This window comes from Sorex fumeus, unplaced genomic scaffold, assembly GCF_029834395.1.
Source record: "Sorex fumeus unplaced genomic scaffold, SorFum_2.1 ptg000029l, whole genome shotgun sequence".
NCBI lineage: Eukaryota > Metazoa > Chordata > Mammalia > Eulipotyphla > Soricidae > Sorex > Sorex fumeus.
The window spans coordinates 10,124,300-10,151,594 of NW_026606086.1; the positions used below are offsets into that span (position 1 = coordinate 10,124,300).

Below are 27,295 nucleotides of genomic sequence, written 5' to 3' on the forward strand. Positions count from 1 at the left end.
TCAGCTGTCTTTAGCTTGAGCCAGTGTTTATTTCGCCATAAGGAAACTCTTTAGTTTGATGTAGTTCCAGATATTTAGTTTGAATATGGTAGCCTTTGCCAAAGGATACGATATTGTTGAAGACTCCTTTGAGGTCTAGGTCTTGGAGCATTATGCCTATATTTCCCTTAGGGTACTTTAAAGATTCAGGTCTGAACTCAAGGTCATTGATACAGTTTGAGTTGACTTTTCTGTAAGGTGTGAGATATAGATTCAGCTTTAATTTCTTGCATGTGGTTTATCCAATTCTCCCAACATCTTTTGCTGAAGAGGTTGTCTTTATTCCATTTCCTGTTCTCAGCTTCTTTATCAAAAATTAGCTGACCACATATATGTGGGTTTATCCTTGGATATTCTATTCTGATCACTGGTCAAAGAGTCTTTCTTTATTCCAGTAACACACTGTTTTGATCACTGCAGCATTATAGTATAGTGTCCAGTAGGCAATGAGATGCCTCCCAGTGATAAAAATTGCATTCTAAAAAGATCATTTTGACTGTATGTAGATCATTTGACTGACTGTATGTAGAGCAAGCATAAATTTGTTCAAAACCATTGTCCTCATTTCTGTTTCCAGTACCACCTCTGTGGAAAGTCCTTTATGAAACTCTACATAAATAAGCATGCCCTCTTTCTGCAGGGTATACAAATTTATTACCATGAATGTGCTTCCTTGTAAACACACAGTTGTAATGCCATATAATAATCAAAAACAACATAAGAAACCCACTTACAGTTAGTGATGGCACATAATACAATTACTTCAAGATTCAACTGTCAAATAGCTCAGGTTATAAAAACAGAATCATACCAAAGAGTCAATGACACTAAAATTATAAGAACCAAACTTTAATAACCCAACTTTTAAAAGGTGCTTCTGAAGGAAGGCAGGTTTGGGGCACAGGGAGGGAATCTCGGGACTTTGGTGGAGAGAAACTGACACTCATTGTGGGATCAGTGATGCAGCACTGTATGTCTAAAATGCAACTATGAATAACTTTGTAGGTAACAGCGCTTTAAAAGAATAAAATTTAAAGGGGGAAAAAGTTGGTCACAGGTCAGTAAATAAAATGGAAACATTTGGGGAGGAAATAATGTTTTTGCATAAAAAGACAACAAAATTAGAGGTAAAAAACCCTATTGATTTTGCTATTGAAAAGCATTAGTGGAGAAAGTAACAGATAGAGATTCAGTGTGATAATTTTGATGTGGAAGACTTAAAATATTGATACATACACATAAGCACACTCGCATTCATACACACACAAATGTGCACACATATAAACATAGGTGCCCATATTTGTATGTGTATATGCATATAAACATACAGACAAATACTTGCACAAGTGCACACCATCTGTTGAGAAAAAAAACTTCTGACCTGGTCTGGTAGTTTAGAACCTATTTAGAATAATGGTCCTATAAAATCAGGTATGAAAACAGGAAGGAAGGTGACTATTTGACCATCTGCTGCTAAGAATATTCAGAGAAAGAAAGAATGTGGTTGCTTGACATACCTCATAAGTGTCATCTAACATTTTTATACTATTCCTAAATGAATTGCTCACATCTATGTGTGTACATGTGTGTGCACGTGTGTGTATGTGTACTAGTATGTATAAATTCTATGTATAAATTCACTGAGACACCAAGTCAATATCAGGAAATTTCATATTGGTCACAAAGCTATGTATCCAAGATGAGAGTTGAGGCTTTAGCTGTATAATATATTAATGCCTCACTGGGCTCGTGAATGCCACATAGTCTCTACTATTTGTTTACTAGCTTGTCAGAGTTATTCATCATAGGCAGTGTCACAGCGCACATGGTCACATTTCAAGTGTCTGCGTCAAGGGCAGGACCAGTGTGACCTTTGACTTTTGTTTTACAAAAGACAAAACCATTCCTTAGGAACATTGTCAATTTGCACAGTGATCCAATCTGCCATTGCAGGAGTCTAAATTTTCTGTAATATTGCTTGTTAAATGTTTATAGATAATTTTATAGAATGCAAATAGCTGTCTGAATATGTTCAAATCTATTCTCTCGTGGACTAGGTTTTAAATTACTTTTCTATCCTTATGTTTTATAAGATGAGATACAGAAAATAATAAGGTGATTAGTAAAACCTTTTTGGGGGGATGATGGAAAACATGTATACTAAGAATTCTGCCAAGCATTTTGAGTTGGAAGACACTCTTTTCTTTTCAATCACTTATTTCTCTTCCAAGACTGGGAAATATCTAACATCATTTGATTTCACCCTCTATTTACTTTGGAAACTAATAACTACCGAACTCTTAGAGAGTTAGCATGGCAAGCACTAGCTTTTGTAGATTGTAGGTCTCCAGGAAGTGGTAGAATTCCAAATGTGAGATAAAATTTTGAATCCCAGCCAAGAAAATGGCTAAACCAGTGCGAGCAGTATCATATGACGACACACTAGAAACATAATGAAAAGTAAAATAAAGATCAAAACTATAGACTCTAATCAACTTGCTGTAGTCAACGATTCAAAATATTACATTTTTAGGTGGAGAAGAAAATCATAATGCCCAGAAGAAGAGAAATAATTTTATTGTCTGGCCAAGGTAGTGGCTTCATCATTAAAAAATACAACCAACTGAAATACAACGTCCTTTGACCTAGCAGATAAAAGGTCAGAAAGCAATTTTGAATAATAAATGAGACCTGTTGACCTCATGACCCAAATCTGGCAGGGTCAGTGTTGCCCCTTTCACCAGATGCTGATGGCAGACACACACACACAGACAGCTCAGCTAATGAGCTCTCTCCACTAGGCTGGAGGGGCTAGACCATTTTAGCCTTATGCAGCAGAAAGGAAGATTGGTCTTAAGGCCGTTATGTCACGAACAGAGATATTTATAGAAATGTTTCTATTGTTTTAAGGTGAGTTCTTTCTTGATTCCTCATTCAGCCATTAAACTTAGTAAATACTAAGCAGTGGCTAAGGTTTTTCTTTCAGATTCTGGTTTCCTTTGTTATTTTCAGCACTGGAAAATTATAAAAATCCCTTTTTCTATATTTATGTTACCCGCAGGGTGATTTTCTGAGCATCTTCTGAATGAGCCTACCTATCTGTAAGATGTTTCATTTTCCCTTATGATCAGATCAAGGATTTAGACACACAGAGTATTAAACCATATAGATACTTCTGTTGTGGTAATTTGTGGAAATGTTGATGCTTACTTGAATAGCATAGTGATTTAGTCTGGAATTTTCGACATTTTCATTTAAAAATGGAAATACGGTTCTCTACTATTTATTCTTACAGTTTTAATCATTTATATTTTGTTATCATAGAAAATTGGCTTGGTAATTATATATACTTACATCTCTAATTAAGAAAATGCACAGTGCACTTAAAAATATTTTCTTGGCTTTCTTTGAAATTAAAAATATGCTTAGAATCTGACCAAATCCCAGTTTAGCTAATTACTCTTATCTTGCTATGTACTTTTTTCAGTTATCTACTGAGAATTGTATTCACTTTCATGTTAAACTTGCCACTTTCTGAATTGGAAAAAAGGCCATTTAATAAAATATTGCTTTCCTTATAATACTATAACACCATAACAGAAGTGAGCAGAGTGTAATTTAAATCATTTTGTTGTTCTTGGTTACTACTCAGTGAACAAAAACAATAAGGCATTAAGATAAAACCTCACTACATCGTCACAATTCTGAATGTAGAGAGAAGGGAGAAGTGGGCTGGAGCGATAGCACAGCGGGTAGGGCGTTCGCCTTACAAGCGGCCAACATGGCCGACCCGAGTTCGATTCCTCCGCCCCTCTCGGAGAGCCCGGCAAGCTACCGAGAGTATTCGATATGCCAGACACAGTAACAACAAAGTCTCCAATGGAGACGTTACTGGGCCCGCTCGAGCAAATCGACAATTCTGAATAACTGGCAAAAACAGAAATGCCACTGAGAGCTAATTATTGTTCAATTGGCATCAAGTTTACTAAGGCATTTAAGATTCAGATGAATAAAACATGTCGAACTCTTTTAGTGCACCAGTTCTCAGCACAGAGGTGTGGATATTTTCACATTAACCAGCAAGTGGGGTTGAGGAGAGATGCAAGAACATGACTGGTGCCAGCTGGTGCCACTGGGCTACTAGATATAGGAGGACAGTAGCACTGTAGTAGCACTGTCCTCCCGTTGCTGATTTGCTAGAGCGGGCACCAGTAACGCTTCCATTGTGAGACTTCTTACTGGTTTTGGCCTATCGAATACGCCACGGGGAGCTTGCCAGGCTCTGCTCTGTCAGCAGGATACTCTTGGTAGCTTGCCGTCTCTCCGAGAGGGATGGAGGAATCGAAATCAGGTTGGCCGCATACAAGGCGTGCCGCCCTACCTGCTGTGCTATCGCTCCAGCCTGATACAGGACAGATATTAGAATATTCATTTTGGAATTTAGAAAACTGAAATGGAGAGATTAGGGGATATTAATCTGAGTTGATTAACTATTGGACATCATTTGCCAGGTTCTGAGTTTGTCTGCACAAGCTTTCTTATGCAGAGAGTGATCCAGGTTCTGCCTGGCCCCCAGCCACTGCCAGCTGTAACCTTGAAATGCTGTAGCATATGGCAGGAACAGCACTACATTATCAGAGCTGAGCACAGACCTCTCAGGTGTGGCAATCAGGTAAAGTGTCCTGTGACTCCCCCTCAGAATTCCTTGTGGGCGGGGGGAGGAGGGGTTACAAAATTTTAAAAAGAATAGTAAGACGGAGAGCCAGAAGATTAAGGAAATTTACACTGATATAGGAAGCACATACCATGCACAAAGGCTTCAGTGAAGACTGAAGACAGAAAGGAAGGAAACACTGAGAGATGGAGATGCAAAATAGCACAAGAACAGTAGGGAGAAATGGGCAAATACAAGAAGAGGAGCGGGCTTGCTAAATAAGACAGGATAACAGACACACAGCCAGTCAGATGGTACCAGCAAATCCTACGAAAATAATGCCTGCTTTCCTCCATCTGCCTCAGAAAGCTACCTGTCCCAAACCTATTTTGTAGGATTACATTGGTTTGTCCTTCCTGCATAGCCTCAAGTAGTTTAGGCTTATTGGGTTGCTCCCTTCAGCGTATTCCCATTCCTCTGTGTTTATTTGTAAACTTCTTTCTTTGTGCTCTGTTAACTTGTAAATTTTGTTTTTCTCTTCTCCTTAAGTCCTTTGCATAGTTTATTCAGAGCAATGTCCTTTTGGTATGGACACAAGAAGACAGTAAAAGCTATGCTTTTTTAATGTGGGAGTCATTTGACTCAGTGATATTTTCCTTTTGGGCTTCTGTTCTCTCAACCTAAGTCTTAGCTGCCCTTACTTTCTAGTACCCTCAAAACCAGGGCCCTGACGAGGGACTGGATGGGTCCAGGGCAAGCCGTGAGCAATGTGCTACCCTGGCATCGAAAAGGGCCTGGCCAAAGTGCCATAATGCTTAACTATAAGTTAAGAGCATGGTCAGGGACAAATGCTGTCATGGTCCAAAAAGTAATAACTAGATTCAAACCCTGCTAGGATTAGGAAAGATTAATCTGGCATGAGCACTGTAGTCCGAGTCTGTGGCAAGATGTTCCCAGGAGAGCTGCCCTACAAGCCTCTAGTATTAAGATGTTGATAGTTATTGGACTGAGGAAAGGAGAAAAACACCTTAGGAGGTATTTTGCCCTTGGGCAGTCAGGAAGGGCTTTGTAACACCCCTAAGTGATGTTTCTGTCCTTGAGCCTGGCAGTCAGAAGAGTTTCTTATGTTGATTTTGCTATCAGATTGGGTGCAGTGTTGGCCCAGAGTTCTGCAGAGGTGGAGAGACAGGAGAGCTGGAGAGAATGAGAGAGAGCAGGGCTAGAGATCGAAAGAGGAAAGACTAGCAAGAAGAACAGAGATACGGATGTAGACATAGAATACAGGAGCAGGGGCGTGGAGAGAGAGAGCTCAGGCTGCAAGATGGAGCATGGAGAGATGAGCCAGAGAGACAGGGGAAATGGGAATGAAGGGCAGTGTGAGACTAGAATTGGGGGCTCAGAGAGACTGGAACAGGCGAGTGGGGAGAATGGAATAAAAGGCACCTGATCAATTAACTGGCTTGGCCCTCTTTTCCTCCACTGTCTGCCCCAAGGCCTGAGCCCACCCGAACCCAGGCGCCCAGGGGGAGAGCTGCAGCGGCCTTTCTCAGCCATCTCAGAGATTAGACACTATTTGACTAGCTTTGCCCCTATCCCTAAATGAGGGTGTTCTAACTGCCTCTAAGCCTATTATTCTCAGGATGATCTGGTCTCTCTTCCTACCTTAATAAGGCCCTACTCCATCTCTCATCACCAAGTGAGATAGTAGGTACATCCTCGGATCAATGAAAGCTGCTTGTTTCTGGGTTCCTTTCTCCTATAATGCTCATTGTAGGGAAAACACAAAATAAACCCCTTTTAGGGAAGAAGTTGAGAGGTGGTGTGCAAACAGTTTTATTCATTTATGAAAATAGGAGAGACAAATAATAATTAAATGTTTTCATCTGGAATAACTGAAAGACAAATCTGGCCCCAGTGATTTCACTTAGTAGATTTAGAATTCCTAAATAGAGTTTTGTTTAGTAGATTTTCAAGATTGGAGAAAGGACATTCACGTTAAATCTATAACATAAGGATGAGGAAACTCTCCCCTTTAATTTTACATAATCTCAGCAGTAAAGTAGATTAAAGATAATTGTAGCACTGTTGCACTGTCCTCCCATTGTTCAGCAATTTGCTGGAGCCGCCCAGTAATGTCTCCATTGCGAGTCTTGGTACAGTTTTTGGCATATCGAATATTCCGACATATTTCTTTCATCATAAAAGACAATGTGGAGATGACCATATTTAGCTATAATGTTTTAAATGCCACAAATTTGTAGTTCACTTTATAATATTTTCATTTTTTTTCTCTGTTTTGATATATCTCAGTATTTTTCATTTTTTAAACCATGCTCTACTGCCTATATCTTTATTTATTCATTTACTTATTTTGATTTTGGGTCAGATTTGGTGGTGCTGTTTTTGGTGCTGGCAACTGGGTCAGCTGCATGTAAAGAAAGCACCTAGTTTTTCCCTTTTTTGATCAACACCTCCTTTTCACTTTTGTCCCTCCCCTCCTTCTTGTTGAACTAAATACATATCTTTATTTGGTGTTTTGTTGGAGGAATAGCACAGCAGGTAGGGTATTTGCCTTGCACGTGGCCGACCCGGGTTCGATACCTCTGATCCTCTCGGAGAGCCTGGCAAGCTACCGAGAGTATCCCCCCCACACAGCAAAGCCTGGCAAGCTCCTTGTGACATAATCAATATGCCAAAAACAGTAACAAGTCTCACAATGGAAGTTTTACTGATGCCCACTCAAGCAAATCGCTGAACAATGGGAGGACAGTGCTATAGCACTAGAGTTTTGTTTTGGGACAGACTTGGTGATGCTCAAGGATTACTTCTGCTTCTGCACTCTGGAATTACTCCTAGCAGTTTACAGGACACCATATGGTATGCCACATATAGAACTCAGATTGACTACATGCAAGGCAAGTGCCCTGTCCTCTGTGCAATCTCTCCAGCCCCACTAAATACTCATTTGTGATTTCCTTTAAAAGTTCTCTAATCTCTACAAAAGGAATGCCCTGCCACAGAGGCAGAGTGGGGTGGGGATGATGGGGGGTGGAAAGGACACTGGGATATGTGGTGGTGGACAATGGGCACTGGTGGAGGGGTGGGTACTTGATCATTGTATAACTGAAACCCAAGTACAAAAATTTGTAAGTCTACAACTATATTTCATGGTGTTTCGCTGATAATTTTTTTTAAAAAGTTCTCTAATTTCTAATTAAAAACAACAAATCCTAATATTTCATATTTCTCTCAATTGTCCCTACTTTTCCATTGTATTGCCTAAAACATTCAGATTATTTATTTGATCATTCTCTCTGGGTCACTGGCTTGAAATCATAAGAATAAAGGTTCCTATCCATTGTTTGTAGGATTAATTTACCAAAATAAATAAATAAATAAAGCATTTTATATCCACTACCTTAAAAAAATGTCTTTTAGTACTCTCAGATAAAGGAAACTATCATTTTTTTACGAAATAAGATAAGACAGATTTGTTCATTTTATTTGAATAATTTTGAATTCTTTCATATTTTTTTTAAAACATGTTTGAGTGAGAATCTATCGTGTTCTTGCAGTCCAAAGGAAATCTATAATAATACTGCACTTGCCAGTGTAAATGTTTAACAAAGTCACAGTGATAAAGCAAAGGTAAAAAATGGAGTATGTACATTATCAACCCTTGAGAAAACATAAACCGATTAACTTCTGTATTAGGTATAAATTCTTATGAAAGTTATTTACGCATTTTCAGCTTTGAAAAACTGTAAGGCATGGCATTATTTTCAGAAGTGAATATTTATATCCTACTCTTTCATTTTACTTATTGTTGCTCTGCAAATAAGCTGCTTTCCCCTTTTCTGCTGGGACTTCACAGGTTCTTATCACTGTCTCTGGAAAGACTGTCTCTCCAAGGGTCTGGAAATCAGCAGGGTGACATCCAGCAGTGCTCCTCTACATGGATGGATGGAACTGACTTATCATCTGTCACCTATACTACCCAAATCATCCATGTGAAGAAGGCTGACTTGGCACCGACCTGGCAATTATCTGGTGAACCCAGTCCAGTAAACTGCCCATACTGATAAAAGTTCAAAGAATAAGTATAATTGCATTGGGAAATAATGGCAAGTCCTTTCTGATGGTTCAAACGGCAATATTTTGACTAGAGCCAGTACATAATAGCAGGCTAAACCATATAAATACAGATTTAAAAAATACAGACTGCTATCACAGGCACTCTATGAATTTTTCTGAAAGTGACATAAGTCTAGACTTTATTAAAAGGTTAATTATTGGCATAAATCAGAAATTCACAGAACTATAAAAATTATTTACTAGTGTCAAATAATATATATTGCACATACAACAAAATACAAATATATACATAATAAATACTAATTATAATAATTCAGAATAAAGAATTTAGGTTAAAGAGTCACAAGGAAATGGAAGTCAGTCTGCGTAATTTTTATGCTTAGAAATGGAATAAAAGATTCACTGACAGTCAGAATCTCCCTTCAACAACTAAACAATGGGCATTGCCAAGGTTGCATTGGTCTAAAATTAGAGCCTGTATACTTTAAAAGGTAATTTACTTTATTAGCTATGAGTATAACTATTCAACGAGTTAGATGCCAAGACTTAATGCCACAGCAGACAGACCAAACTATACCATCATCCTGTTTAGATTTAAGGTTAGGAAGTTATTTCCTGTTTCCTAAGTAGAAAACCATCTTGTGTTCAGCATTTATTGAAATTTCCTGAATTTTCATACAACAATTCCTGAAAAAACTGGAGAAATCTGTTGCCTGTTGCCTTGAAGATGATAGTAAGTTTATCTGGACAACAGGTATCTGTTGTCCAGATAAACTTGCTTGGTGTGAGCCTTAGGCTCATAAGACGAGAGACATCAAGATAGTGAAGCACTTCATTGCACATACACATCAAACACAGATGGTGTAACAACTTGGAAGGACAGGTCCAGAAGACTTCTAATGTGGCCTCTGAATCCTAACCAGAGCCTCCTAACGATTGAGAAGCAAAGTCTGCTGAAATCGAAGAGTGGAGAAGCAGTGGTGCACGTAGCACCTTTTGTGGTTTTATGTAATGAAAAATAGGCTGAGGTCAACAGTCCTGTAGGCCTGCGAAAGTGACAGGTCCATTTCTTTACCCTTAATAAAGGGGGTGCTCTTAGGTGATTTCCAGGATTCTTGTTATCCGTGGCATAAGTTAAAAAATCGATACAAGCTGACATAAGTTGACATGTCAGCATAAAAGCAATAAGCTACATATAATTTATAAAATGTTTTTCTTCTATTATTCTATTGTATCATTACTATTAATTTATAAAGAAACTAGCCAAGTTAAAGGAAGGATAAAGATTAAACTTCCATTCAACACACTGATATATATAAGCACCCAACAAAATGAATAAGTAACAGAGCCATGACTTTCTCCTGGACCATGGTACACTGCATACAATTCCCATGACAGCCATTCTTGCTGAGCCCAGACACAGTCATCTGTAATGAAAAATCTCCAGCCAGAGACAAATCTTAAAGTTTAGAGAGAATCTTTTTTGCCTACATATCCTGCTCTCTGCTCTGTAAGTCATGAAAACACATAGAGTGAGTCAAATTGTATTCCATGGAAAGCATTAGAGGAAGTAGTTTGTTACTTTTGCAGAGACTGGCTTTGACAACAATTAACAATCCTGAATATAAATTTGAAGAACAAAAAATGTTTTCAGAAGAGTCACTGCTGCCTGAATGAAATGGAATAATGGGTACAGATGACTTACTCTCTCAAGATAAAATGGTAGCAATGGTGAAATCAGAAAAAGTGGAGCCATTTCTCAGGGCAAGAGCCCAAATCACTGGCTTTCTCAGGAAAACAGAGCTTCGCTGCTGCTGTGTCCTGGAATCTACCATCATTCTATAGTAGTAATTTATAGTTTTCAATATTTATGCCCTATCCAATCACAAAAGAACAAACTCAGATAAATGCAAGGTAAATGTCTTACCAGATCCAGCTCCAATTGTCCATATTTTGAACATGATACACGATATATGTAATTCCATAAAATGTTTTTATCCAATCACTATATGGAATTATACTATGCTGAGATATTCCCTCATTGTCCACATTTTGAAATGATCTATGATGTATTTAATTCAATATAACATGTGCCTATCACCTAGCAGTTGAAACTGCTATAGCAGAATCAATGATTCAACTCAAAAAGTTATGTAACATATTTAGAAAATCAATACTTCAATAAATATTATTTTGTAACCTATATCTTTGATCTTTAGAAATAAGTAGTTTAGGGGGGCAGTAAGAGAGGAACAAAGATTGCACAATTACCTATTAAGATTGAGCAACTCAACACTCAGTCCAAGTAAGTATAGTGCAATGATGAATCGATTTCCTAATTTGTAAATTTAAAAATAGTTAAATCCTACCACTAGATTCCAGAGAGGACCCTGTAATACACAAAAAAATCTGGAAATAGGAGATTTGATGGGTAACTTTTTCCAACTGGCTTATTTTAAGTACTAAATTGTACTGACCTTTGATTTCACTTTTGTGATAGAAATTTTTATAGTGAAGCAAGAAAATGACTTTTTAGATTTTTTAAAAAATAGAATATTCTACTCCTTAGCTTACTCTATTTGCGTACATAAAATATATGTGAGTTTTTGTTATCTACTTTCTTGGAGAATTAGACTCTCAAGTTTATTGTAGACAATCATCTATTTCTTCAGTTTATCAATGTAAAAATCAAACCAGATATTCTATCGACAGAAGTACAAGTAAAAAGCAATCAAAACCTTAAATAAGTATGCATTTACAAATATCTAGCACTGAGTATTATCAATTTATCAATTAGTTTTTTGCTTTTGTTTTTGTTTTGGGCTACACTGGCAGTGCTCAAGGCTCACTCCTGGTTCTGCACTCAAGGATAACTTCTGGAAGACTTGGGGACCAGATAGTGGGCTGGGGATGAAACCCAGACAAGCCATATGCAAAGCAAATACCCTACATATTGTATTATTTGTTCCAACCCCTATTATTTAATTTTTTAGTGCCGAACTACATGGACTTTACTACTGCAATGTTATTTCCTTTATTGTTTAGTCGTGAATTAGAAAAATGAAGGAATATTTCCCATATGCAGTATGGAAAGAACTTTAATAGTGACAAATGTAGGCTTTTCCCCAAAAAGAACAGAGAAAGATCAAGAAAAATACTATGTAAATTTTCCTTTATTTTAAAAATATGGTTTTGAAGATTAAGTGAAGATCCGTGAGTCCAAAAGACTCTTATTTTGCTTTACAGTATCTGTTGGAAAGCTCATTTGCAGACAGCTGCAACATGAGCTTCCCTTCCCTGCCCTGTCATTGACCTCCAACCTGATCTGAAGGAACCACCTTCTTTCTAGTGAGAAGTTATTCATTTACCATAATAGCTCTATTCTGGCCTTCCTTAGCAGAAAACTGGCAATTGTGCCGAAATAAGGTTTTGTGAGCCTCTCTACTGATTTTAACACAAGAGGACAAAAACCACTAGGAAATTTCTGCTCCTACAGCCACCTTAGGCAGTCATAAAGTTGCTGTTTAATACTGTGGCTGATGTGCAGTGATCACAAAAAGAGGAAGAAAAATCATTAGGAGTTTGCACTCGCTTGCGTTAGGTACTAGGGTTTGCCAATTATGTTCTTTTAACTCGACAGCTGATTCATTGAGCAAGAGCCGGTACTTTGGAAGTTCACTGACATTCTGCTGTGTTCAACTTTAAAATAAAACCACTTCATGAAGAGAAGTGAGAAACATAAATGATAAGCCTATTGGATAATCATTACATATAAATAAAAAGCCTTTGATACAAGTAATTAGTCACAAGCATTATGCGTTGAAATGCAGTTCAGAGTTAAAGAGACAGTTTAGAAGCACATGGCACATTTATCACAGCTCCAGACAAGTTATTGAGCTGTCTGTGAAAAAACAGAGCCAAACAGGAAAGCTTTCAGCAGCAAGCAGCATGGAGGCCCTTGATTGATAGAGCTAGATGATGCAAAGCTGTCCAATGGCTTTCTACAAAATAAAGTGAAGGAACTCAAGGTCTTTCTTGGCACTCTCTGACCACAAATGAACAGCTACTTTATTATGGCCCAGATTGAGGTTGCACCTTATGCCATATTCTGCCACTTTCTGATGCACATGGTTGACTTGGCCAACCAACCTCGGTGTTTTTTAAAGTCAGAATCTCTCATCTTCACTTTCTTGAGGGGAGGGAGGAGGGAAGGAGGGAGAGAGGAAGGGAGAGAGAGTTTCATTCTAAAAGCCAATGGGTGTCCCTGGTTAAAAGCGCCAATCTCCAATCTTTTACTTGTCCTAACCAAAACTCATTAGCAGACTGGAAGAGTTTTCTGAGTGGGTAGGGCGTTTGCCTTGTATGCAGCCAACATGGCCTACCCGAGTTTGATTCCTCTGCCCATCTTGGAGGGCCCGGCAAGCTACCAAGATTATCTCGTCCGCACGGCAAAGCCTGGCAAGCTACCCGTGACGTATTCGATATGCCAAACACAGTAACAACAAAGTCTCACGATGGAGACATTACTGGGCCCTCTTGAGAAAACCGATGAACAATGGGAGGACAGAGTGAGCTAGAGCTTGGACATTCTTGTAGTCTACAGACTTCAAAGGAGTGGGACTCTCCACATTCAGCCCCATAGGCTGATGATCTATTATCCTGCTCTTGGAAGGTTTCCCATGCTGACCCATTTTGACTTCATGCAAAAGAGGGTAATGTGCCTTCCCTATAGTCAGACAGACTTTTTCTAATATATCAATAAGCATCATCTTAATATGGGGAATTAATGTCAGTCAAGTCCCAGGGGCCCTTACCTCTACTTAGGAATTCACTTATTTTTTTGAGGAGGTTTGGGCCACAACTGGTAGTATTCAGGGATAATTCCCAAAAGTGCTTGAGGGACCATATATGGTGCCTTAGATGAAAGCTAGGTCTGCTAGATGCAAGGTGAGTGTCTTATTCCCTATAGATCTCTTTGGTCCAGGAGTGTTTATTATTTTAAGAGAAAAGAAAGACAGGGTTGGGGGTGGGCATTGAGAAGTCCTTACACTTATCAGGATTTTGCCCTTTACCTAAATGAATATTCTCTTTTATCCCTTTTAACCTTTAAATGACTTAAAGAACTGTATGGAGGAAGTGATGGAGTGGGGAGGAGTGGGGGGTTGTTACAATCCAGGGGTAAGTTTATCAGTGAAAACGTTTTCTCTGAGAAAATCATCTTTACTCACTTGGATGATGTCATCATTGTGTGACCTCCCTCCCATAACTCTTGCTAACCTGGGTACCTTAATACACAATAAACATTCCAGGTTCTCCCTGATTTTTCTTAACATTTCACTGCCATGCAAATCCTCCATAGGAAAATTATCTAAATTGATGTTTTTCCTTGATAGTCTGTCTGAAGTTGCTTTGTTTAACATGTCCAGCCAAAGATGAAACCAGATGGGGTGATGGACTTTTCCCTATGCAAGAATGATCATTCCATGCCATGGTCCTACCATGCAAAGCAATTTTCTCCCACGAATCAAGATGCTATAATATTATCTTATTCTTTGTCTTAACATAGAGAATACAATTTATATAGAACAAAAATAAATAGGAATCTAGCTTAGGAAAAGACCACAAAGTTTTCAACCACTTTTGCTAGCTTCGAATGACTAATTAAATGTACTGCTAAGAAATTTACCTGGGAATAATAACATGTTTGATCCTTACTCTAGCTTCATTCTTGTAAACTAACTTTATTAATTTCAAAGTATTCTGCATTCTTCTGAAGTGATTCTCTTTTATATACCTTTTTAAAAATCACGAGAAGAATGAAGAGACACTTGCTCAAGAGTCACTTAAAATAATTGTTTTCTATACATTTTCATACATATTCTCTTCTCTCTAAGGATATTATCCAAGTCCTTGAATGATATTAAATTATAAATTTTCAAGTTCTAATCCCTCATTAACCTTTTATAGTTACTATTTATTTGATTTTGAATATTATCAATTGCATTTTTCAGAACCCTTGGAACTCTTTCTTTAATAGATGTATAAACAGCATAAGAACACTAAACAAAAACACTTATGAAATTAATTCTGATTAGCAGATAGCACTGTCCTCCCATTGTTCACCCATTTGCTCAAGCGGGCACCAGTAACATCTTCACTGTGAGACTTGTTGTTACTGTTTTTGGCATATTGAATATGCCATGGGGAGCTTGCCAAGCTCTGTTGTGCGGGCGGGATACTCTCGGTAGCTGCCCAGGCTCTCTGAGAGGGATGGAGGAATCGAACCTGGGTTGACCGCACATAAGGCAAACACCCTATCCACTGTGCTGAAAGGACCTCCAATCGTTGGGAAAAGACAAGAAGAGGCTGCTAAAATCTCAGGACTGGGAGAGTAGAGACATTACTGGCACCCACTCTAGTAAATCGACAAACAATGGGATGACAGTGATACAGTGACAGTGACTACAGAGCTTATACTCAAAAATAAATCTTTCACACTGGGACAATGGTGGGAAGAAGTGAATGCTCTGCTGGAGGATGTGGTGCAGGAATATTGTATGTACAAAATCCTAACATCAGAAGGATTATAAAACATGAAACCTAAAATAAAATTTTAAAAAGTAAAATAAATCTATTTGATTATTCAATTCTTGAAGCTTTTCTCAGCACGTGAAATGATTTCTATGAACTGGCATCTCAACTAAAAGCAATTGGAGGGAACATACTCAGCATTGTTCAGGGCTTGCTCCTGGTCCTACACTCAGGGATTACTATTGGTGGGCTTGCGGATTATATGGGGTTCTCGGGACAGAACACAGGTTGGCCACATGCAAGGCAAACATCCTACCTGCTTCCCAGGCAACCCATTTAAAAAAATTTTTTTTATTCCCATTTTATGTTCTCTATTGGTGTTGTTACAATGATTAAGACTTATGAGGGGGTGAGGAGATACTGGGGACACTGGTGGTGGAAAATGTGCACTGGTGGGGGGATGGGTGTTTGAGCACTGTATGACTGAAAGTCAAACATGAAAGTTTTGTAACTGTATCTCACGGTGATTCAATGAAAAAAAAAGACTTAAATACATGCTTGTTTGTAGTTCTCATCTAAAGTCTAGTTTTGTGCTTGGGCATATCTGATAATAGCGCTCTGGAGAGTACACACCCACTGTACCCAAGGTCCCACACAGTAGAACTACTGGGAGAACTCTTGGTGCATATTGGTGATGCAACGGACCAAAATCTCAGTTTCACACTTAAAAGGCAGGTGCTTTTCCCACTGAATCATCTCTCAGTCTCTGGCAACTATGTTATACACACACACACACACACACAAAACACACACACACACAAAATAAACGTGCATACTCACTCAAACACTGTAGCACTGTAGCACTGTCCTCCCATTCATTCATTTGCTCGAGTGGGTGCAGTAATGTCTCCATTGTGAGGCTTGTTGTTACTGTGTCTAGCATATCGAATACATCACGGGGAGCTTGCCAGGCTCTGCCATGCGGGCAGGATGCTTTCGGTAGCTTGCCAGGTCCTCCGAGAGGGATGTAGAAATCGAACCCGGGTTGGCTGAGTCAGCCACGTGCAACGTAAAGGTCCTACCTGCTGTGCTATCGCTCCAGCCCACTCAAACACATTCAGTTAATATTTTAGTTCTTGGTTTTGGCTTAAACTCTAGACCATGCATTGACCTCAAACTCTTAGAGCCGTAAAATCAACTGGGGATATAGATTCAGTAGGTCTAGGGCAGAATGCCCCAAATTGGAATTCTAACTCATGCTACTGTTCCTGACTTAAGAGACTCATACCTGTTGTAATGAAGCTTAAGTTGACTGCCTTTATTACAAGCATCCTTGAAACTTTACTCTAAATCTAAAAGGCATTTATACATTGAAATAGGAAAGAAAGAACACAGAGATGATTGATAAACTATGCTAATTGGAATTTACAATAAAATAAATATTGATTTAAAGAGTAATTTCCTAAGCCTTACTGCATTTTTCCCCTAGAGGAATGAATGTCACCATTCTTTTTCTCTACAAAGCTAAAATGAGGTTTGTTGTGTGACTTCAGCCAGTACACGTATTTAAAATTTACAGAAACTAACATTATGACACATTGCTTAGAAAATAAATGAGCACTTATAAATGATTTAAAGGTTTTCTTCTATGCTTTTTGTTACCTAAGATGCTTAAATCACAAAGCAAGATATATTTAATTATTCCCTGAAATATTTTGTATGAAGTTATAAATTATAGTGTCTGGAACAATAAAGGCAAGGGAGTTTTGTTGAATTCATCTCAGTGATTTATAGTTTTAGTAGAAAACTGACGATTGAAAACACCTGGTTTTTCTCTATGGAAAGGTAATTCCCATATAACAGCAGAGTCGCTAGAGAAAATGATCTCAATGATCCTTGTTGGATATTGGTCAGATAAGATGCAGAGAATCCGGGGATGTGGGAAAGTGGTATAACATATATCCAAAGCACATACTCAACAACATTGAAAACATGAGATCCAAGTTGCAACGCCTGAACTTTGTAATGTGCCTGTCATGGTGGCAGTTGGGGAGTGGAGTAGGGGATGGTTGTTCGGAGGGTGGCAAGGATGGGGGAGCATGGCAACACTGGTGCACTGGTGGGAGGAAGTTGGCACTCATGGTGGGGTTGATATTGAAATATATGTATAAAACTTAACTACCCATAACTTTGCAAACAGCAGTTCTTTGAAAAAACTTTAAAGTAAATAAAATGACCTTTTTAGAGAAAAATGCAGAGAACCATATTTACATAAATAGAAGATTCAGAAAACGTAGTTATTCTTAAAAGTAATTTTTATTTGACTAAAACCATTAAGGGCTGGAGCGATAGCACAGCGGGTAGGGCGTTCGCCTTACACGCGGCCAACATGGCCGACCCGAGTTCGATTCCTCCGCCCCTCTCGGAGAGCCCGGCAAGCTAGCGAGAGTATTCGATATGCCAAACACAGTAACAACAAAGTCTCCAATGGAGGCGTTACTGGGCCCGCTCGAGCAAATCGACGATCAATGGGAGGGCAAACAAACAAACAACAAAAAAAAACCATTAAAAAGTTAAAATAACTTAAAAAGCTATTGATAGTAAAAGGAGAGAAAGAGTAAAAGGGAATGTGCCTGTAACAGAGGCGGGGGGTGGGAGGTGACAGTGGCGGGAGGGATACTGGGAACATTGATGGTGCAGAATGGATACTGGTGGAGGGATGGGCACTCGATCACTGTATGACTGAAATGTAATGTTTGTAAGTCTGTAACTGTATCTCATGGTGGTTCATTAAAAAACAAACAAAAAACAAAAAAGTTACTGATAATAAACACAGTTCTGTGAGTTTTATAATTTCAAGTTAACAAACAGATTTGTGTATTTAGAAATTTTACACTGGCGCTCGCACCAAGTCAGGAATGGGCAACCTCCCCCATCTCCCTGTGTTTCTGGTGGCCTGGCAGTCATGCTCACGAACTGCCTATTCTACTGCCATATAAGCTCATTAATGGCCAAGATCCAGAGACTCACAAATAAACCTCTCAGAAGAGAGTAACACAGAATGATATGATGTAGAGATACCTCCAGACCCTAAAGTCACCATCCAATTTAAATTAACCTCAGCTATATAACAGTACTTAAAATTTTAGAATTCCTGGAGTACAGTCTCATATTCTACACAACCAATGTACCAAGAGTACATTTTATAGCATGTAAAGTAGAAGGCAACACATCTTGGGAAGAAAAAAATATATACACATATATATGTGTGTGTATACATATACATATTTATATGTGTGTATACATATACATATTTTATATGTACATACACATATATGTATATGTATACACATATACATATATATGTATACATATGTATGTGTATACATATGTATACACATATACATATATGTGTATATATGTATATGTGTATACATATGTATACACATACATATGCATATATATGTATATGTGTACATATATACATATATATGTACACATATACATATATATGTATATGTATGTGTATACATATACACATATGGAGTGATAGCACAGCGGGTAGGGTGTTTGCCTTGCATGCAGCCAACACGGCCAACCCGAGTTCAATTCCTCCGCCCCTCTTGAAGAGCCTGGCAAGCTACTGAGAGTATCTCGTCCACACGGCAAAGCCTGGGAAGCTACCCATGGCGTATTCGATATGCAAACATAGAACAACAAAGTCTCCAATGGAGATGTTACTGGGCCTGCTCTAGAAAATCGATGAACAACGGGAGGACAGTGACAGTGACAGTGATACATATACATATTTATATGTGTGTGTATATATATATATATATATATGTATGTATGTATATGGGCTGGAGCGATAGCACAGTGGTAGGGTGTTTGCCTTACAAGAGCCAATATGGCCGACCCCAGTTAGATTCCTCCGCCCCTCTTGGAGAGCCTGGAAAGCTACTGAGAGTATCTCGCCCGCACGGCAGAGCCTGGCAAGCTACCCATGATGTATTCGATGTGCCAAAACACAGTAACAACAAGTCTCATGATGGAGACGTTACTGGGCCCGCTTGAGCAAATTGATGAACAATGGGAGGACCGTGACCGTGAGATATGTGTATATATATATATATATATATATATATATATATATATGCACACACAAGGCTCAACCTTTAACAATATGTTAGTAATCTCTTATATAAGGGTCTAATGGCTCCAGGATGTAATACAAAAATCTTCACACACTTTTCTCTAAGGGAATGTTTGTGGGTCATTTTTTGTGGATTATTCATAACAAGTACTACGAAATAAACTAGTTACATCCTGCTTTGGGGGACAGGATTTGGGTTTTTGAGGTGGAAACATTGGAAATATGGTGGTAGGTAAGTGTTTTGGTGGTGGGACTGGTGTTAGAATACTAAATGAAACAAATTATTGTGAACAACTTTATAAAAATAAAATAAAATTTAAAAAAGAAAAAAATAAATTGTACACACTAGAAGTATGAAATTACTTTTTAACAACTTCTCTTTCTGAATAGAATAATGTTTAAAGACAATAAGCTGCATCTTTCATTGCATCTTTCATTTATAACTTCAGAAATATGTAAATTTTAAGCTGGTTTTAAAAAAGTAAAAGCTCTGACTTTTATAACAAAGATATTTTAAAAATATTCATTAACACCCAGGTTCAAGGAGAACCCATTTGATTTAGGACTGGAACACAGTTTGTAAGATTTTTTTTTTCTTGTGAAATACTGTCACTGCAGAAGCTGGCTGGATGACAAAGATCTGGTCTTGCCTATCACACTGATTACTTGATATAATAGTAAGCAAGCTTAAGTGAACCGTGTGTCTTCAATCTTTCCAATCACTTAGGGATGGGCATCAGAACTCAGCATCCATCATCCCTTGCCTGAAACATACAGTGCATCAGCAATCTTGGGCTGACCTAAATGATAGTAAACGCTGCTGTGCTGCTCACAATAAGAAATTGTTGTCCACTGAATTGCAGGTTTGTGATTAGATTGCTAATGTGGCCAACTTGATGTATAAGTGAAGTGTTCAAGGAAGATACTCCTTAGGATCTTCTGAAGATTAATTGATACCCTTTAAATGTAGGTCAATCACAGAATCAAAAATTATGTCAAGATATTTTTCTTGTAACCAGGAAAACTCAGCTGCTATAACAAGTCATTCATTTATTTCTGTCACCTTTATCTGAAACAGAACTTAACAAACAAGGTCCTAACGGCTCTCATTTCATCCCAGCATGGCTAGACATGCTTAATAAGATAATTTTTTTAGAGCTACCTTCATATTAGAAGTAATCATGTACTGTTAGAACTATAAACCTGAAAAATGTTGACTTGTAATTCAAATTTTTACATTTGAACCATTTTACATTTGTCTACATGCCCACCTAAAACTTCAGTTACATATGTACTACATCCTCATACCTCACAGAGATGCCTAAAAATGCCATGCAAATTACCTATGGGCATCTTATATATTATTTCCTTTGCTTCTTTTCAAAATATTAAAGAAATGGAATTTTAAATGCAACTCACTAAACCGATTTATATTAGAAATTAGAGGTGTGGATTTAAACTCAGGCTCTTGTCTAAACAGGCTGGAGTGATAGCACAGCGGGCAGGGCATTTGCTTGCACGTGGCCAACCCACGTTCGATTCCTCCACCCCTCTTGGAGAGCCTGGCAGGCTAAGGAGACTATCCCGCTCTGCACAGCAGAGCCTGGCAAGCTCCTTGTGGTATATTCAATATGCCAAAAACAGTAACAACAAGTCTCACAATGGAGACATTACTGGGTCCGCTTAAGCGAATCGATGAACAACAGGAGGACAGTGTTACAGTGCTAAGGCACTATGATTTACAAATTATTCGGTTGAGTTTCAGGCAACAATGTCTCAGCACAAATCCCACTACTATTTGCTCCTATGTTCCCTTCCACTACCAGCTTCCATCCTTGACAGGAATTTTTTAGTTTGGTTGGTATGGTATGGGTCTTTGTGTCTGTGGGCATGGTATGGTATGCTTTTGGGTGTCAGCTCTGTAATTTAGATGTTTATATATACCATACGTCTTACAAATAATGTGCCCAAGGATACTGAGCCCTTCCCCTTAACCCCCTGTCAAACTTTTCTGACTCTTCCCCACCACACTTTCCTTCCTTGTCTTTCTTCTTTATATTCTAGGGTCAAGGGCGATCTAGCTATCCTCCCTTTAATACTTTATATTCCTTGTCCTTTTACTCTATATGCCACAGACAAGTGAGATTGTTTGTCCAGCTTCTGGCTTACTTCACTTAACATAATATCTTCTTGTTCCATTCAAGTTGCAGCAAAAATTACATCATTTCATTGTTTCTTGAAGCTGCACAGTATTCCACTGAGCATATATAGCACATTTTGTTGGTTCACTCATCTGTTGCTGGAACTGATATTGGCTCCATATCCTGGATATTGTGCTAACTGCTGAAATGTACAATGGTGCACAAATGTCTTTTTGGACATATTTACGTGTGTCCTGTGGGTAGGTATTCAGAAGTGGAATTGCTGGGACTTATGCTAGCTCAATTTTTACTTTTCTTAGAAATCTTCATACTGTTTCCCATAGGAGTTAAACCAGACATTGCCACCAGCAGTAGATGAATATCCCTTTTTCAACAAAAACTAGCCAACAGTTTGTTCCCAGTGGAGTTTTAGTTATTGTTGCTGTTAAGTGCCATTCTCACTTCATGAGAAGCTATCACATTGTCATCTTGATTTGGATTTCTCTGATAATAAGTGATGATGAGTACTTTTATACATAAAAATTGTAATTTTTTGGAAATGTAAATGGCCAAAAGTCTGGCTCTATTATTATTATTTTATAATTTCTAAAATTTGTATTGCTTTTTTCCTATTACCTACTGGTTATCCATCTGTCTACATCAGAGAAGTGTCTGTTTATCTCTTTTCCCCATTTTCAACAGGTATTTTTAAAAATATCTTTGGTTCTTAATATTTCTAAGTACTTTATATATCTTGGATATAAACCATTTATCTGATGTGTCTAGGGCAAATACTTTTTCCCATTCAGCTGGGTGGTTTTTTGTTTTGTTTTGTTTTGCCATGCAGAAACTCTTTAATTTGATATAGCCCCATTTGTTATTTTTATTCTGTTGCCTTTGCCAATCAAACCATAATATTAAGGAAAAAAACTTTGAAATCCAAATTTGGAGTATTCTGCCTATAATTTCCTTAATGTATTTTATGGATTCTGGTCTGATCACAATGTGTTTGATATGTGGTTATCTAGTTTTTCGAACAGCCTTTAGTGAAGTGACTATCATTACTCCATTTCATTACTAAGATTATTTGTCAAAAATTAGTTAGCCATAGGTCTGGGGATTTGTCTTTAAATGCTTGATTTTAGCCCATTGGTGAGAATCTACTTTATTCTGGCATCATGCTACTTGATCACTATAGCTTTGTAGTATAACCACAAATTCAAAACACAGAAAACCGTCACATTTCTGTATAAATTAAAAGATAAAACAATCAAAGCATCTATTACATTTAAAATAGTGTCCAAAAACACCAAGTATCTAGGAATTAATTTAACCCAAGGAATGAGATATTGATCGCTTGATCACTTGACATCCTATTATTCTTTGATTTGCTCGAGCAGGCACCAGTAAAGTCTCCAGTCATCCCTGTCACATGCTAGTGTAGCCCAATAGTATCTTCTCATTCTAGGAACATGAAGAACCCCAAACCGATCATTCAGGGTCTTGACAAAGAAGTCTGACCACCATCTCATAGGTGGGGCGACAATGCGATCTTTTGACATCCTGTAGAATCCAGTCGGTAATGGCTCTAAATGACATCCAGCGGTCATTTCCTAATTTTATTATGTGTCCAGCCCATATAATTTTCGATGCTTTGGCAAACAAGACAGCATCTCTGATTCTTGACTGCTGACGGAGGTTGGAACTCCTTTCTCTCATTTGAGTGAAGCGTGATAGATACTCCAAGCATAGGTCTTTTGATTTTCTCTTTGGGGAGAGCCGAATAGCATTCTCATCCTATTTTTGTAGGGCCCAGGTCTCTGAGGCATATGTTAATGCAGGAAGAACAGTGGAATTGAAGAGATGTGCCCAGAGTCAGAAGTTCTTCATCCTCTTAGCTATTTCTTCGATGCTCTTGAAGGCGTTCCAAGCCTCTCTCTTCCTCCTGCGCAACTCAGGTGTCAGGTATGTTCATCATGTTGACTTCTCAACCTAGGTACACATAACTGTTGCATTTGGAGATGTTCATTCTGTTGAGAGCGAATGGAGCATCAGGAATGAGACCGTTTCTCATAAACATTTTCTTCGTGAGATTCAGATGGAGTCCGACCTTTCCACACTCACGGTTGAAGTCGGCCAGCATTTGTGCTGCTTGGCTAATGTTTGGTGTTATTAGAATGATGTCATCAGCAAAGCGGATGTGGTGTAGTTGCCGACCATCTATCTTCACTCCCATTCCTTCCCTTTCCAGTTGTCACATGATATTCTTAAGGGTGGCACTGAAAAGTTTCGGTGAAATGGTATCATCCTGCCAAACCCCTCTCTTGATATATATGATCACTTCCTTGTAGAATGGTGAGATCCTGGTAGTGAATCCGTAAAAAGCTCACGGAGGATCCTGATGTATTGAGTTTGAACGCCCTATTTGGCTAGGGCTTTGTGACCGCTTCAGTCTCAACAGAATCAAAGGCCTTCTTTAAATCAATGAACGTTAGACAAAGTGGCATCTTGAACTCCCAAGAAACCTCAGTGAGCTTGGTTATCGTGTGGATATGGAGTGAGAGATTATACCATTAAGACTATAAATCACTTAAAAGACAGAGGAACGTAAGAAAAGGCAAATATTCTATGTTCATGGATTGGAAGAATCAATACTGCAGAAGTGACCGTTCTACCTAATTTATTATATAGATTCAATGCAATACTCATTCATCCAAATATAGATGACATACTTCAAGAACTTAGAATACTCAATTACATAGTTTGTATGAAGTCATAAATATCAGATAGGTAAGAAACTGTTAAGTATCTCATTACCTAACTTGAAAGTATGCTCTCATTTTTCTTTCTTTAAGAAAACTCTATTAACAATTTCTTAATTTTTCCATAGACATTAAACATATTTACAAACATCTATGTGCATATGTTTCTAGCCTAACAAAGTTGTTATGTACAATTTTGCACCTTGAAATTTTTACATACCATTTCAAATATTTAATTACATTTTACTTTTGTAAGCACTGCATAGAGATTTTCATTAGACACATATACCATAATTTATTTTACTTTGCCTGCTGATGACAAATTGTTTCCAATCTTTTGATCTTAGACAATTGTAATAAATAAATAAACTTGTACCTTTATCATTTCAACATGCTACACATGTTAAATTTCAAGAAATAAGATTTGGAATCAAGCAGTATCACCAATAAATCTTGGTAGAATTTGCTAAATTTACTTTCTGGAGGAGGCTAACATAATTTGCAATTTCATCTGCAAGGTATGAGGAGAGGTTTCATAACTCTCCAAAAAGGAGTTGACCTTTATCTTGAGAACACTGGGCAGTAAATCAAGAGTCTTAAGATAAGGAATTACTTGGTCATGTCTATATTTTAGAAAGATACGCAACCCTTCTGCCCTCGCCACAGTGCTGAAAGACTGAAGTAGGTAAGGCAGGCAGTTAGAAATTTATGCACCAGTGAGTTAAGAAGGAAAATCCAGGTCTAGACTGCATAGGAGATTCTTTTTTTTGAACATACGTTATATGTCAAACATCTTGCTGAAGATTTAAACTGCATTATCTTATTAATCACCACATAACTAAAGTTATTTCTGATTTCAGAGAAAACCTGAATATGGAAAAACAAACACTGAGGCACTTAAGCTAATTAGCTCCTATGCTTGTACACAAACTGGATTGGATGAACTCTCCTAGGGAGCAGCATCTAAGGAACTAGACTAAAGATAGAAAGAACTTAGTGATGAAGAAGAAATCAAAACAAGAAGGGAGGGAAATGAGAACACATTACAGCAAGCCAATGAAACAAAATAAAGGAAAAAGGAAAAATTACTTTGAATTACTTACAAATAAATTATTAATACATTTACCCATTTATTTCCAAGAACTCATATTTTGCAAAGGCAATATTCATGAAATGCTCCCCAAACACAGGAAAGACTAGGTTACTAACACATTCTCACCAATACTGCCTTGTGGAGGTGATAGTCCAGAGAAAATCACTTTCCCTAAGCTAGTTGAAAGTGGTGATACATTTCTTTAAAGCTCTAATAACCATGCAGAAAAGTGTCAAATCGAGGATTTAAAGGCAATGGCTATAGTCCCAAGAGAGTGTTTGGGAGTGATTCCTCTGTACCTGACATAACTCAGAAGCAGGAAAGTTGCACTCAATGGCCATGAGATTTCTCCTACACCACTTCATATAAATCTATGGAGGGCTAGCTGAAGGTTTATATGAGCTGTATGTCCAACACGTGTTAGAAAATCAGTCTCATGGTATTTTCCTTGTAAATCCTTCCATGAGTCTTCTAGGTTTAAGAAGGACCATCACATTTGGAATCAAGAAATGAGTATAGATTTTCTGAGACTGCCTAGACTGTGCAATAAGCAGTTCACACGATATATTGGGGGAAGAATATGTAGGGACTGCCAGTCAATTGATGTATTCATTCTCAGGAACCTCCACTCTGCCCACTCTTGCCAGTTCTGTCCTATGGCAAAAAAAGAAAGGACGAGGTAACCCTTTAAAAGATAGTCTATTAAAGTGGCTGAATAATCTCTGCGGCATTTCTAGTGTTGTGGTATGAACTGGAAATGGGGAATTTCTTTTCCTAGTCAATTGATAGGAAATTGTACCTGGCCATAGCCATGCTCAAGGCCAGTCTCCACAGGCTCAGATGACCCTCGTGCATGAAGGAACTGGCAGAGGAACCCAGTTGTGCAGGACTGGGACTGAGATCTCTAAGCCCACTCGATTGGGACTGGGCCTCCTCCACACAGATCCCCAATTTTCCAGTAGCTAGGCAATTATACTCACAAACTGCCCACAGAGTCATGAAATTCCATCAATGGCCAAGATCCAGAGACTATAAAACAAAGCTTCCGAAAGTATGTGGATGCTTACGCAGCCATGCAACCTCTTATAGTCTAGGTCTCTTTCTCAGAGAATGCAGCAAGCTACTGAAAGTATCCTGCCCACACAGCAGAGTCTGACAAGCTCCTATGGCATATTCGATATACCAAAAGCAGAAACGATGACGTATCTCATTGTCCTAACCCTGTAAGAGCCTCCAATGCAGCACCATTGGGAAGGATGAGTAAGGAGAGGCTGCTAAAATCTCAGGGCTAGGATGAATGCAGATGTTACTGGCGCCCGCTCAAGCAAATTGATGGATAACAGGATGACAGTGACAGTGATACAGTGATTCAATTGATAAAGGCAGTCTTATAGGTAACAAATAATATCTTCAATGTTAGCCAGTCACATTCCACTTTTGAAAATATCAAGGCTGAAAATTTAGTATTAGACCAACATAATAAAATATAAATGTTTTCATGAAACTGATCTTAGTAGAAACAGAAGCAAATAAATAAACTTGTTACAGTGATGAAAGTTGGGGCTGAAGAGATGGTACAGCAGGTAAGGTGTTTGCCTTGTATGCAGTCAACCAGGGTTTAATCCCCAGCATCCCATATGATCCCCCAAGCACCTCAAAGAGACATTCCTGAATTCAGAGCCAGGAGTAACCCCTGAGCATCACCAGGTGTGGCAAAAAAAGGGCAAAATTTTACATTTTGGGGACAAAACTATATTGAGATTTATAGCTAATTAATCTAAATGAAAAAAGGAAGTGTTCCTTAGTTATTGAATAGTTTTACTCATA

The 27,295-nt window shown here is 38.2% G+C and overlaps 1 protein-coding gene across 1 annotated transcript in view; it reads right to left on the bottom strand.

The window, feature by feature from the left end:
* The window catches only part of WDR72 (WD repeat domain 72), a 224,983-nt gene that overhangs the window by 30,070 nt on the left and 167,618 nt on the right, over positions 1 to 27,295 (bottom strand). The window contains exon 18 of the mRNA XM_056115668.1: positions 9,196 to 9,204. Within this exon, the coding sequence (XP_055971643.1) occupies positions 9,196 to 9,204 (9 nt within the window). The remainder of the gene's footprint in view (positions 1 to 9,195; positions 9,205 to 27,295) is intronic.